Source organism: Notothenia coriiceps, unplaced genomic scaffold, assembly GCF_000735185.1.
Source record: "Notothenia coriiceps isolate Sejong01 unplaced genomic scaffold, NC01 NC01_scaffold00024667, whole genome shotgun sequence".
In the NCBI taxonomy this organism is placed as follows: Eukaryota; Metazoa; Chordata; class Actinopteri; order Perciformes; family Nototheniidae; genus Notothenia; species Notothenia coriiceps.
The window spans coordinates 338,997-354,837 of record NW_011357368.1 but is presented as its reverse complement, the minus strand read 5'-3'; the positions used below and the strand labels follow the sequence as shown (position 1 = coordinate 354,837).

Sequence of the window (15,841 nt, the reverse complement as noted above, 5' to 3'; positions counted from 1 at the left end):
TGGGTTGTCAAACACAAGAGCCACCCCCTCGTAACCGTGTCAAACACACGAGGATCACTCTGTCGTTAAACGTGTCACCAGTGACCTGCAGATACTCCATCCATCTCCTCTTCATCCACTCTTTCCCTCTTAGCTTCTCAATGCATCTTTCTTCTCCAGTAGGTCCACTCCTTATTAATCAGTACACACACACACACACACACACACATCATGTACACACACACACACACATCATGTACACACACACACACACACATCGGTGCACAAACACACACACACACACACCTTTTACTCCTGAGTAAATTTGATCTGTCAGCACAGCGAGATAAACAGCGGATCATAATGGTTCCTGTGATGTAAGTAGCTGGAGTACCTAGAGGGGGGAGACCCATATCAAATGATTCTCTCCCCCCTGTCTTCCAACTAGCTGTCAGAGTGTGTGAGGCTGCAGAGAGGAGCTGGAGACAGATCCAGGCTGAGATATACAGAGACATTAAACTGTTGTATGATTCTGCACACAAACCTTTTTAGCCGACATTAGTTTAATTTCATGGACTCTACTTTGCTTCATGAGATGCTGTTTCTCGTTTTACTGTTTTCAACATTTCAGTCAAGGTCAGAGAGCACCTCTGTCATTTCAAATGAACTCATTAGTCTGGAGAGAAATACATATTTGATGACAGAGAAGTATAAGCATTGATTATAGCTTTCTTTCAGCCAACGGGCATGACAAGCTAACGGTTGAGTGTCTCCAACGCTGACCATTCCACTCAAAATCCATACAATATATATCAGTAGTTTATTTGTATTCTGTCACCAACAAAAGATATCTCGATATCTCTAAGAAGAGCACATCTATAGTGCATTATGAGGGTATTCATATTGAATTATGATCCATTTGAGTATTATCCCACTGAACACCTGCATCAAGTATTCAAACTGTAACATTGACTTGTGTGGTAATGCCTTATAGAGTTGAACAGCACTATTAACACTTTATAAACCGTTTACCAGTTAGTTAGTGAGCAGGTAAAAGTGTGTTTTTTATCTTTATTTGTCAAACATGATGACAAATTCTCCACATGAGACATATTTTATATATAATTACATTTGGACTTCACATTATTATCTGTTTATACACCAGCGGAGGAAGGTTGGAAAATACATGAATAAAAGGTTTGATCTAATCACAACTAGCATGTTATAAACAATCTATAAAATGTTTGTATATAAAGTCTTACCACTTGTTAAAATCAAATTCCGTATTCAAGTTTAATCTTGATAGTACTGAGCAATTTTCCTTTTCAGGGTAACAAAAACATCTCTTTATAAGGTCCCGCTTTATTTGGAGCATCCGACAGTGACAGAGCCGTGTGTATCCGTCCATGTTTTATTTTCAATCTGTTTGTTGTGCAGGGCCACTGGAGCATCCATTTGAGTCAACTTTGTTTCTATTTCAACAGACCCAAAGCAGAGTGGCTTCACTTTTTGGGAAGTGATGAATACGTTTGAGAGCTGCGTCATCTATCCATAGAACTGAGAGAGTTTTTCTGTCTTAAAGGTGTTTTAACAAACTAAGACAGGCAGAAACATCCAAAAGTAGAATACATATTTTCAGAGTCTGATTCATCAGAGGGGTCAGTTTGAGTTCATATGATCACACAAGAGCCAGAGCTTGTGTTGCATACAGAAATGACATTTTGGGACAAGCTTTCTTTTATTTCCTATCAAAACTGGGCCGTCTGATTTAAAAATGTGCAATTTGTTATACAGTTCCATCATTCTTTCTCTGTACTAAACTGTTTTCGGGCAATTTTATGACTTTGACATTAAAAGCTTGACTTTTTATTAAACTTAAAGCTCGCAAACTCTTATGATTTCATCTCATGATGATGATTTTATCTTGCAAATGTGTATTGTAAGAGATATGTGTTTTCATAAGTCCTTAAATGCAAAATTAAGTACAGTACAATCCAGAAGTGAATCAGGAAAAGGGCAAACAGTAAAGTATTACTGACCTGTAGGTAACAAGCAGAATACAAAGCTGCCTTTTTTGCAGTACAAATAAAACTAGAAAGTATGAAATGACCATCTCAGGAATAGAGAGAGAGCTGTTGGAGATCTATTAGAGTCGGACCAAAGCTGGTGGAGCTTATGGGTTAAACCAGCAGGTGGGACGTTGTGCCGTCACGTTATCAATCAGATGACACTTTATTTAGGTTGACATGGTATAACTGGAGCTGAGACGCTGAAACCTGCAGAGTGGAAATCCATAAACACAGAACACTTCTGCAATGCGTGTGTGTGTCTGTGTGTGTGTGTGTGTGTGTGTGTGTGTGTGTGTGTGTGTGTGTGTGTGTGTGTGTGTGTGTGTGTGTGTGTGAGCGCTTTAAACACAGTAAAGCTCAGTAAGAGTCAGAAACCCCTGCAGCATACATTCCACTACCTCAGCCCTTTGTTCCCCTGCAGGATAGCCTAACAAGGACACATATCATTCCCTATCAATGTGTTGCATGCTGACACTCACCCGTCCAGCAGCAGGATGGCGTTCTTCCGGGGTCGACCTGCGTTGGGGCCGTAGAGGTGAGCTCGGTGGTAGTAGCGCACAGACTGCAGCAGGGTCCGCAGCTTGGTGTGGTCCTGAGCCAACTGCGTGCTGTTGACCGCTCGACCCACCATGCTGCGGTACGCGTTGGGCTCTGGGAAGAAGAGACGCAGTACACTGAGCCACAGAGATACATTTTACAAAAACAACATTGAGGAGGTCAAGGTGAAAACATTTGTGTTGTTGTAGTCTGATCTTGCTTTCCTAGAGAGTACCAAACATCCAGTAGAACAAAGGGTAATTGGGCAATTTGCAGAAATAGAGACAGATGGACTGCATGTGAGACGGATGGTCCAAGCACACAGGGTGGCCTAGCAGAACCAGGAAAAGAAGATACGGAGGGAGATAGTTTCCCCAAATTGATACAAATACAATACAGGCACTTTCCTTTTTAACAACAAGCGTATTGTTATTGTCTTGACCAGGTTGGGCTTTAAAATATATCTTTCAATATGTCTGCTTTGTGTGTGAATGAAGCTGTGTCTGTGCTGTGTTCCGTATCTTTAATGAAAATATTATTGGCAAATTCAAGAGGATTAACTTTTCATTCCACCTCTCAAAACTAACTCTGTGTCTGCACTGTCTGCGTGATTTACTTTAGCTGTGCTTTTGCTGGGGTCCAAGTCACACATGGTTCAGTCAACCGATTTTCAATGGTACTTTTAGGCTTAGTCTAAAATAAAAGTTGCTATGGTGGGCTTAATTGCAGATGAAATTAAATGAATTCTGAAGTGATGTGCAGCATGGGAACACATGGCTTTGTGTGCAGCGCAGGATGACATGAGAGCTTGCATTTCCTTTGATCCCTGAATGAACCCCTTGCTCGACTCTCACATACAGCTTGCTCTCTACATTTGTTGTCATTCAAAGCTGGTATAACCAGTAAATGTTTAATAAACAAATGTGTAACTGCTTTCTCATAGCACGGGACTTTAAACAAGTACTTTTTTGGACTAATCTAACAGTAAAAGTGAAAGTCCTTCATGCTGTATTACACATAACAATGCAAGTCATACAGTGTTTCTGGGTTCAAAATAGAGTGTATGTGTTTGTTCAGACGGCAGCTTCTCATGTTATTTAGTATGCAGCATGTGGTGTGTATGTGTACTGACCGTTTCCAAGCTCCCAGGATATGTTGTACTTCTTTCCAGCGCCGTACTTTAGGAGGCTCAGGGTGGAGGAGGTGTTCCAGGAGTTGTCTGGGTTTCTTTGCAGCGCGTTGAGCCCCAGGATCAGGTGCAGACCAGCACAGTCGGCAAAGTTGTACAGTTTGTCTAAAGACCTGGCTGGGAGAAACCCACAAAGCAGTTGTAACTTTGATTCTTTTTATGCATCTGGTATCACATGGAGACCATGTGCAACTCATCGACGTGCTGTTGTACATATCTATGTGTTGTAGGAACCCCCTACTTTTCTTCTAAAACCATGTCACGATCCTGTTTTATGGTGCTCTTTGTACCATAACCACCAATATTTGCAGCTTTAAAGAGAATATCAACATGTGATGAAACGTAGTTTGCATTATTGAGTACACACTGCCCTCACAGTGTTTTTGAGTGGGTTTGTGATGCTATTTTACAAGCTATTTGGTCTGTTATGTGTTCACTAAAGACATTTCAATGCTGAGAAACAGTAAACAATTTACAAATGGAAAAATAGGTTTATTGGAAAAACATTGGGTTTGTCCATTTAAACAAACAAGTTCTTTCTCTTGTGACCCTTTTTGAAAAAAAAAGTGACTTCTTCTGAATTCTTCAACCTCAGTAAATCGTAACATATACAATTAGTTAAAGAAGATTCGATTTCTCAGAAGTAATGTTCATGAAAGTATGTGTACTGTATTTTGGATAAATTACAAGACACCGCCGGCATTTATTTTACAAACATTTGTCGTGTGCCAGGTATTGAACTTTGTGTTTGCATCTGCATGTCATGCACATGACAGCAGAGTCTGGTCTTTAGCAACATTCAGTGAGAATCCAGAAAAAACGATTTTCCCATCATGGACTCCTGCGGTGAACTGAATGATCCTGTGCTCCTCAAAGCTGTGAGCGCAGGATCATTCAGTTCCTCTGCAGCTGACCACTCACTCACATTAATGTCTGCTGTCTCCGTCACATCACGTTATTCTCACTGTGCAGTAAAGATAGGGAGCCCTACACAGATGCTGGCAGGTAGTGAAAGTGCCAAAAGACTTTGTTGATATGTTAATGTGTGACTGCAGGCTTGTCCTCGAACCTCAGGCTCTTGAATTGAAATGTTATCTTCTTGGAGTCCTTCCATTAATGTATAAATTACCTCTATGTCCGACCCTTACTTCCTAAGTTCAACAGGAAACAGATGAAGTGTGTGTGCAGGTCTGGTTCTGGCTAGAATTTGCCTTCAACGGTGTGTTCGGCACAGGCTGAGCTTGCCAACTGTTCGCTTTGTCCTAACTGGAATGAAGAGAAAAGTGGAGCCGAACAGGGTGCATGTGAGGTCTTCTGGATACATATGGAGCTGTTACGACCATGTGAACCGTATAAGGTTCTCTCATATTTAATAACTGAATGTGAGAGATACAAACGTCTGGCTTTAAGAGTCAAAATACATTGGAACATAAAACAATACTTATTAAGTCACACCTTGTGCAAATGTATTTTTTTATATTCAGCATTTACTGTTAGCCTTTATACCAATAGAGTAGTGGTTATGTATAATCTACGGAGCAAACAGCGAGAACAGAAAGAATGCATGTTGCACCTGGCATTCATTCGTTTTCCAGCAACGGCAGGCCAAAGGGTGAAAACAAAATGAAATGCTAGCAGTTACAATGGTTTTATTACACAAAGTGCTCTTTAGGAGTGTATCTCCTGAATAAACTCTCTGTTCCCCATCTCATTAATAAGCACCAATAAAGTTATTATCCTAAATGCTATTATCATAACTTCCTTTCTTTGTGGTTAAACCAGATTGGTGTCTGTTTGCAGGAGCAACGTTGAGGGAAACAGGACAGAGAAAGTAGCGCCAGATGTGGCTGTCAGGGTGAGTGATTCCAGGCCTTTCCTCACCTGAGACCTGAGCAGAAGGCTAGCACAGCCAGCAGCCCGCACACATTCATAAAGGAATCATTTGACGCCGCAAGCTGCTAAAAGCATTGTTTCTCTGCTGGCAGGTCTGAGAGCAACATGTACACATAAATACATGTCTGGGTGTTCAGTCCCTGGTGATCCTTCTTAACCAACAGCAGACAAATTCATAACGATCAAAGGTATAAAAATCAAATATCAAACTGCAATGCTGGCCGTTAAATATATAATTTATCTGTTAATAATATCAAACAAATTAATGGATATAAAAACTGGGCTGATCATAGTAGATGGAGCTGAAATGAGCAGTTGATTGATCTATAGAAAACTAATAGGCAATTATTATAGTACATTTTTTAAAAACATGATAAAAATGAAACGTATCCTCAGGTTGCAACTTCTCCAATAGCAGAATGTGCTGTTTCTCACTGTCATAATATATTTGTAAATTAAATATCTTTGGGTTGGGCATTTGAATATGTCACTTTAGGCTATCCCTATTATTCAGAGGGGCAGGTAAATACTTTAGCAAAGCTACAGCTAGACAAGAGCTTTTCTTATTCAGGGTAAAAAGGACAAACAACAGCACAATTCCCGGGGAACGGTCTATCCTTTTAAGGGTGGTTAATCCTCAGTTAGCCAGTTTCTGTTTCGGTTGCACACACCGACAACAGCTTGTAGCCTGAGGAGAAAGTATAGTATTACTGGCCAGCGTAGCCAAGCTCTCATTTATAGCCTGGAAAGAGAGCGTCATCATATGTTTTCTTCCAAAGAGAAAGGGATGCTGGGTAAATTCACCCTCCTGCTGTTAGGAAATCTGCAGATCACTAAGGCCAAACATGAAAGTGCCCCTATGCAGATACTCGCGAGCCCTGAAGCCACAAATCTGTAATCTCAGTCAAATGAAAGTAATGTCATTTCCAAGACACCGTGAATCTGTGTGTGTGTGTGTGTGTGTGTGTGTGTGTGTGTGTGTGTGTGTGTGTGTGTGTGTGTGTGTGTGTGTGTGTGTGTCTGTCCAGTCTATTTGCCTGTGAAACTGTGGTTCCTTCTCTGCCATTTCAAGGGGCTTAAAGGGAAAGTATTCTTCTTCTAAAGGCTGCTCTGTATGTCGTGTGTGTGTCGTTTGTGAGCTGTTTCTGTCACATCTGTGTTATGAAGAAAAATGAAATGTAGCAGGATTTAATGAAATATTGGGGCAAATGGTGAAACATAAGGTGAAATAGCAGCACTTATTTTGATTGGAAAATAACTCTTCCAAATGGGAACAACACAGATGATCTACTGTTTCACAAACACAGTCATAGAGGATCAATCAAGCCTACATGACATTGCCTTAACTTCAGTTAAAACTACTAAGACCATAAGGAATGGAGATCATCCCAATGACATTGATTCATGGCTCTAAGTCAACATCATTATTCATTTGCAGATTTTTTCCAAGAAAGATGTCTCTTGTGTTGTAATATTTTTTAAATACAAGTTCACTGCATAAAACAATGAAAGCCTGTTTAAGAGGTCAGACTGTACTCACTCAGCTACAAACTTCTCTTTTATCTTGCAAACAGTCCAGTCGGAAACAAGCAGAACAAACCCAGCAAACAGTTTGTGAGCATGCGTGTGTGTGTGTGTGTGTGTGTGTGTGTGTGTGTGTGTGTGTGTGTGTGTGTGTGTGTGTGTGTGTGTGTGTGTGTGTGTGTGTGTGTGTGTGTGTGTGTGTAGCGGAAAGAGTGGGGTCTGGATATTGTCAAGCTGTCTATCTGATAGAAAAGCCAGTTGTGTGAAGCAGGGCAGAAACAGTCAGTGCTATGCCTCATTTCTGCAGCTCTGCATATTCCCTCAAACACTGAGCTACACGTAGGTCTATGTACAGTTGGCCTGTAAGCTCTCGTACTCTGGTTTATATACCACCCACATAAACAAGACGCCCAGTTTCCAATGAAATAACACTTTTCTCTGTTCTGCACCTTTAGCGAGTTACTGTCTGACAAGAGAAGACAGGTGTATTTGTATCTGAAAGTCTCTCTTGGTGCAGTTTTATATATAGTTTTGTATGCTACAAAAATCCCTTTCATCATATCATATTTCCTCATGGAATAAGTAGTTGCATTACACATTGTTATAATTATGAGACGGACCTGCTTCTGGGTCTTTAGGAAAGTCTTCAGATACAAAGAAAAAAGAAAAAAGCTTTTCAAACTGAGATTCATGACATCAAAATCTCAGTTAAGAAATGTTGATATTCTTACATTCCCCATCAATTTGGCTTTGGAAATTAAATAGGGAGCAAAAAACAGTTTTGTGTGTCTGGTTTCATTCAATATATAACATACTGACGTGCGGCCAGACACAGTTTACCTCCATAGCAAATGACGATTTGGATGTTTAGTCGCATCAAAGTCAGTCTGGAACATTCAAGTTCGGGTACACACACACAAACACACACACAAGTTTGAGACTCAAGCTGAGTGCTGGCTTGCTTTAAAAGCCTAATCAAATCCGAATAGTCAAGAGACATGTGCAGACAGGGCAGAAGGCTGTTTTCCTGTTTATGGATACAATGTGTTTTTCCATATCTGAAGATGCACATGTTGCACTCAAGCTTCCAGAGGTCTTACAATTCATTGTTAGGGTTTACATTCTTCAGAAGAGGTTCTAAGAAAAAATACCATAACATTTGTAATATGAGAGAAAATGTGTTTGAATTAAAAAACATTATTTAATTTTTGTGGATAATAAGCATTGAAACTGAGGCAAAAACACTGTTTCCATATGTGAGAGCATAGAGGCTTGTAATGCTTTTATGTCTGCTGTAACAACTCACATTACGTCAGCCTAAGATGGGCAATAAAACACAGACACACATAACCACACACACCCACACATACAAGGAGCATGGTGGAAACGGCTACTCTTAGACTGTCCATCTATCAGATTGTTTTCCACGTGCTGTGAACAATTGCTGATGACAGTATTAAAGGTTTTTACCAGATGGTTTGAAGAGTAATTTCCGATTTACTTAACACACAACATGTGCACACATGCAATTGCAGACAATATGCATCAGCAGTCATGAACAATCTAAGAGTAAACTGCTAAAATACCCGGGAAAACCCAAGTGTGGCACCTTCATATCGGCTCCTTCATCATGGCTCCAATCTCTCAATCTCCATGGAGTCTTTTATAGTAACTCTCTCCCTTCTGTTTCTCATTGGCCGAGTTCCTCCACTAACCAGATCCTCTGTGGCTGCAGAAAGCACACTGTGACTAAAGCAAGGTCATCTAAAGTCTGACTTTTGAAATTCCCATTTTTTTAAAGATTGTCAAAAGTTTAAGAACTGCTTTCGATACAGATATAAAGCCAGACCGGTGTACTGTTACGGTCGCTGTATCGAAAGCTATTAAATGCGGTGGTGTGCTATGTTAGCATGGTGTATCTGCGACTTATCCTGACGTTAACTTGACACTGCCTTTTAGGGTTGTGCAGAGGGAGAAATGTGGTTCCAATACTTTGTGTCTCTCCGCTGCTCAACCAGCGTGTTGCAAAGCATCCATGTTTACACACACACATCTCCACATGGACTCTTCTTATATACAGTATGGCTACAATCCAGCGCAACCATTCAGGTCAAACCACTTTTTTGTTTTTTGGAAGAAAGCAAGATATGTGGCGGGCACCTGCTTTCAATTCTGTTAGTAGAGGGGGACCGATATGTGTGTGTGCGCAGACTGTGCACATGCGTGTGTGGAAACAAGAGTGTGAGAGAGAGATTATCTCAATCTGTGAATTTGCTGGGACTAGACTTGCGTGTGGCCCTCCTCTGTGCACCAGTGTGAGGAGATGCAGAGCGAGCTGGTGAGTAAGATGAGAGGTATGTTAACATACACTGTTCTCTATGTAAAGTACATCCACTCTCTGCCGCTCTGTGTGTGTGAGATGGAGAGAGAGAGGGAGAGAAAGAGAGGGAGAGAGAGAGAGGGAGAGAGAGAGGGAGAGAGAGAGAGAGAGAGGGAGAGAGAGAGAGAGGGAGAGAGAGAGAGAGAGGGAGAGAGAGAGAGAGAGAGAGAGAGAGAGAGAGAGAGAGAGAGAGAGAGAGAGAGAGAGCCTTGGCAACAGACTGTCGTAGACAACAAATCAAAGACAGCGAAGTGGACAAAATAACATCAACAGCCTTTCATTGGTTTTGGGCCATGTAACTCAAACCACTTGTTAGGGGAACAGGGTGTGAGTGTTTTTCACATCTGTTTGGCAATGGATGCTGTCTATCACTCCCTAATGAGAAAAGTACGCTTTTTACATACTAATGATCTCACTGTGTTTGGCTTCTAAAAAAAACAAGGTGTGTGGAAGTATCCCAGAAAGAGAAACATCACCATGTCCCCCGTCTTTGTTTGCATTGTGCAGCCTCCTACAAACCACAACCAAACACCTCCAAAGGAGAAGGAAATATAAGGAGCAATGAGTAATGCCTAGCCACCCGCTTGTTTGTCTTGTCGAAAGTTGTTAGCGGCCGCAGCTATTCCAAAATCAGCTAGCTTAACCTCCAGGGCCGGGAGTCCCCGCATGGTGGTGGAGCGCTGAATAAAACGTGTGAAATTGATAGCAAGAGAAAGTCTGCTGACCAGGTTGGTGTCGGGGCAGTACCCCAGTGTAGATCCCCGGTTCTGGGTTTGCACTGGCTCAATTTCAAACTGATAGCCGATAGTCAGTCTCCTGGAGCTTCTAAACGCTTTCAGTGTGGCAAAGTTATTTTTGTTTGCCAGGGAGTACGAGGCGATGTAGTGAGTCGTTTCAGCCTCTTAGGGTTTACTTCAATATATACGGTAACTATCAAATCTCCCTATGGTGACTCACTATCGCCTCAGGAGGGACACGAGGGACTACAAGGCATGACGAGCTGGGGCTAGTCAGTAAGAAGGCATATTTCATTGTGTTGTAGATATCCATACAAAGTGATATTCAAAGTTGCCGTCATGTCATTTTATTATCAAAAAGAAGACGCCCCTTGAGCATTCAAGCCTCTTCGAGGGCAGCACATGCTTGATTGTCAGCTGTGCGAGCAGCAGTGCAGAGACAGAATCTAATCCAACTTGTGTGACTGTAGCTTGAAAGACAAGTACATACAGTATATTGTTAAAGGTGTTGAAGAATAAGAACTACAACAAACTTATAATCTAAATACTGCACTAATCATTATTCTATGATTTGGTTCAGTCCACTAAACTTTGTTAAGTATATGTGGGCCATAAAAGTCTGGAATTCCAGCAGATAGAATTAGAAAAATATATCTTCAGCAGATCTGTATTTTAACTATACCTTTAGACACATACAATGTGATGAGTGGGACTTTAACATTGCTTGTTAAAGGAGATGTTAAAGATAGGGAACCGAGAGCCACACCTGACAGTTTTACTACCAGAGATTACAAACACCTCACCTCCAAAGAGGGCGGCCTCCACCCCTATCCAGTTAGCCATCTCTTCACACACCTCTGCTGATGCTGTAATTGAGCTCTTATTGCTCTGTAATTGCGGAGAAACAAGACTCCTGTGGGCAGACCGAGTGAAACAACAGGGAGAGTAGCCCAGGGCTTCACTACAACCTGAACCATCAAAGAGTTTGGATTTAAAACAATGTCTGCTGCGGCCCTTCCCACGAAACACCTGCTTAGGCTGCAAACACAGCGCAGATCAGTCATTATTCATCCACAGGAAGAATGTTCAGTTCTCAAAGCTGGGGTATGTAACATTGGAGAAGCCAACAAGAGTAAGTTAGATGTTTTAAATTATCCACCAAAAAAACCAGCCCAATAATGATTTTTTTTTACCATAACTCACTAAATCCAGTGAAATTATTTGAAAGTGGTAACACTGACCACCCGTCTGTTTAAGGCATTCCTAAAAGACCGCTCCCCCCAAATGATCACGATGATGTGAACAAGGAACATGGCTGTTGTTGGGACTTATTAGAGTCCTGCGGCAGCCACAGATTCCAAATGATTTTGCATTTCGTTCCTTGATTGCGACCGAGATGTTACAAATATTTCAACAAACAAATAATCCAGAATACTCTGCCCACTCAAGCCCTAACTGATGGCTTTTTTAACACCATGAAATTCATCATGTTAAAAAATCGTAAGACTGGCAAACCAAGGTCAAAGAAAACATTTGTTTATGGGGTATTGAGGACATCTGCTACATTCCCAGCTCATAAGTGTATCTTTGATCCCAGGCCGTGTGATGGATGAGGGTTATGAAGACCAGATCCCAAGCAGGGCAGCAAAGCAAACACACGGTACCCCAGACTCCCTTTCACTGCAGGAATAATCACCATAATCACAGCAATCATCTTCCACTCTCAAACTATATCCACACAAATTACTTATGCTTCATTTCAACTGCAGGTTCTGTCCTCAGCCAAAAGACGAGCAGAGCCAGATTAAACAGTTACAGAATGATCAAAGGTCATTATACATTTATAATATCAGATGCTGGGAAAAATACAACGATGTTAAAAGAATGCTACTATCTAGAGTATTGACCACATTGATTACACAAGGTATCGGTTATTTTGTAGTTTAAATATAATACAATTGAATGCATTATAAAGTGACATTATATACATTTATGTTATCATTTCATGTTTAATAAGACATGTACAAATGTTAACACACATTTGCCAATCATTCAAGCAAAGGACTCGACTTTCATATTTAGCTTTCTAAACGTATAAGTCCTTTTTGAGTTAAAAAGGTGCATGTAATACATTTGTGTAAAAGCTTAAACTAACAAAGCCACTAATCAAGCAACGTTTTAGGATGATCAAAAAACATTCGGAAGGCCTTAATAAAGTGAACCTTTATTTGAAGCGATGCTAATACTTTATGACTGTGGAAGATAATGATTTGGTGCTACAGAAATGCAGATAGCGTAAAACATCGGATCAACCCTCTCCAGAGCGACCAGGACGAACACTACAGGGGGCACCTCTCTCAGTTAGCCTCTTCCCATAACTCATGCCTTTTTAAAATCCCATTTCAGTTTCAGCAGCAGGTCGTTATGACATTACTGGAGTTCATCCAGCGCTGTGAAGGATATCCCTGCCAGATGTTTGTGGAGAATGAAAATGGGACTATTTTCAATCATTCACATTAACGAATATCTCCCAAAGTCTCAAAGCTGTCCTGATCAGTCTGCAGAGTTTCCCTGAGGCTCTCCGTAGAGCCCTTAGAGCTTAAATATAAGAAGCTGAGCTTATTTCCACATTTAAAAAACATTTTTTCTCACCATTTGTGATTTCCATTACACTAAGACACGTGAGCAGACATTTGCACGCAGTTAAGATCTTGATTTGTCGCATATTCTGTTTTGTTCAATTCATCTTTTAGGGATGTTTGCTAAATGACATTCTGCTTTAACATCTGTGGTGGTTTTTTCAATAAGTGCAAGAAACAAGTATATGCTTCTAGATAGGGCTATTTTAATCTCGATTATGATTTTGGCTTGCAATGATTACGAAAACAACGTAATCGAAATAAAACGATTATTATTATTATTATTTTTTTTTATAAATGTAATTGTTTCTTTTTTTTAATTATTTTTTTTATTGGTTTTTCAGTTGAATTATACTTAAAGTTTAGGGTAATCAACTGTTAAAAACATACTGTTCACATTTTTCAATAAATGGATGTTTTCAAAGTAAATGGATAATCGTTTTTAATAATCATGATATCAATTATTGACCAAAATCGTGATTATGATTTTTGCCATAATCGCACAGCCCCACTTCTAGCTTTGAAAGCAATCCCAAAAAAGTATTTTCTAGAGTTTTACAAATAAATTCAAATTAATTTACACCCTCAAAAAAATGCACTGATCTGTCAAATTGTTTCTTCAAGATCAAACATTTAAATAAACACTTTAAGCGGCTTTTGTTTCATTAATTTGATTTTCACAATTTAGATAATTTTGTATCTTGTATTATAAAAAACATTTAGAAGTAAAGAACACTGTAGTTATTGAAATGTCTCACCAATAACACGTATATAGTGCTTGTATGTGAGACGACACCTATTTGATCATAGTCTCTGCCATAGATTAGCTTAAGAAATAGTTCATGACACAAGAAAGTCCATGATTAATGTTATGATTATGATCAATCAGCACCGAGGGAGGTAAGGTACTGTCACATTTACATATTTCAAACATGTCATGAGGGTGATACGATACAACATATCACTTCCATATGCTGAACATGGAGCACAGCAATAAGCTATCTGAACCAACGTCCTCACACTAGAAGCAACATTCAACAAGTTTATAAAAGGAGAACACGTATGAAAATGTATGAAGTAGCCAGTTTGAATAATAAGATACCGTTTAAAGGGTTCTAAATCAGTACAGAGAAACGGGTTCACATCTGGTGAGAGTAAGATGTTATGTTACATCTGGAGGATTTAAAAAATGTTTCATGTTGGGAGGATAAGAACCTTAGCTGAGGTTTTTGAAGATGAAAAGGCAGAGTGTCCTGTAATATCTTGTCTACTGTTGAACGCTGTTAAACACAGGAGACAGCTGTATTCTATTTGTGCACAATAAATAAACAAAAAATATGAATCAACTGAATGCATGGATTATTCAACATTTGTCTATCAATGACGCTTTCTGTGAGGTTAAATAATTTGTTTGAATAAATGTGTGGGGAGAAGGCTACTTAGCTCACTCTTGACAAACGGTAAGTCTAAAAACGTATGCTATAACCATATAGTATTAATTTCATTCTTAATTCAATCTTATTTTCCAAATTATAACTTAAATGCAATACAAAATAAAATACGTATGTAAGGGCGATGAATGGCAATTAAAACTAATTGCCAGCGTGTGATTATTTGCCTGCTGCAAAACATCTCTTTTTTAAACCCCAGTACACAACGGTAGCTCACAATAGGGTTAGGAAAAAGGTAAGGCAATTGTGATGACTCTATTTTATGTCCAACATTACAAATGAATCACCTGCAGCATCCCTTTAGTGTTGAGATGGTTATGTTGGTGTGAATGTGCAGAGTTCTGCTCGGCTTGGCTCTGCCCCCGTGTCTGTTCTGGACCTACAGTGAAGGGTTTAGAGGCAGTGGAGTTCACCAAGGAGAGAACAAGTGATGTAGAGCCAGGCTATTAGCATAGCGAGTAGGGCATGCTGGCTGCACCCAACGCAGGGTTTGCTACTCTGCCAGGGAAAAGGACCAGGCCAAACATCTGCTCCTGCTTAGAGGTGTCGGCTGCTGCCATTCAAAGTAATGGTTCAAAACCTCAGGGAAAGGTTTCACTTGGCCTCCTCTTGCCTGGGGCATTGAGAGCAGTCCTGTACGTTCCCTAAGGGAATGCAGGTCTAAGGAAAATACCACTGAAAATTCAATTCCACTTTTCCTTTCCGTGCTTCACTCTTCTGACCGAGGGAAATTTCATTACACACTTATGGACTCATAAAATACCTTCAATAACATGCCGCTGCGTCCCGCACATCAGAGCTTCAGAGTAAAGGGGCTTGGAGGGCAACTAGCTATAATGGGTAAAGTGCCTCAGTGCATGAGACCCAGCCCTGAGTCTAGTCCAGGTATTTATATATTTCTTCCATCCCTTTTTTCCCTTTATGGACATGTAAACAGCTACCATGAAGAGTTAAATAAATATGTGGTATTAGGGTTGCACTGCCTGAGTGATGAAAGTCCATAAAATAGTTTACATATTTTCCCTGTCATCTTGCAACCATACATCAACTGACATCTAATAAAACCTCCAAATAAAAACCCAAGGCACCAATTACTGGATGGTTAAGCCAATTAACAAAACTCAAACAAAGAGAAACTTTGGCAAATGAGAACGAAAACAATTTGGTCACACATCTAACATTAGGCTTCCATTACCCCTCTAATGAGCCAATAAACTTTTCAGAGGTGGCTGATCTTCAGATGTAGCCAAACCGCTATCTGTTGTTGGTCTCAGTAAAAGTAGGTTACCCTCTAACACCAAGCCCAAACTGGCTTCAATATGTGTCCGACCAAGTTTCTCGCATACTGTGATGGATTTACAGACAAACAACTACCAAGCCCATCATGCTTCTATCACTTCAGTTTACAACATGTTTTCATCCGACACAAACAAGTGTAAAATA

General features: G+C 40.2%; 1 protein-coding gene across 1 annotated transcript in view; it reads right to left on the bottom strand.

Annotated features, from left to right (window-relative positions):
• Positions 1-15,841, bottom strand: part of hpse2 (heparanase 2) — a 46,813-nt gene that overhangs the window by 15,612 nt on the left and 15,360 nt on the right. The window contains exons 4-5 of the mRNA XM_010782369.1: positions 3,718-3,891; positions 2,528-2,699 (exon numbers count right to left, since the gene is read on the bottom strand). Of these exons, the coding sequence (XP_010780671.1) occupies positions 2,528-2,699; positions 3,718-3,891 (346 nt within the window). The remainder of the gene's footprint in view (positions 1-2,527; positions 2,700-3,717; positions 3,892-15,841) is intronic.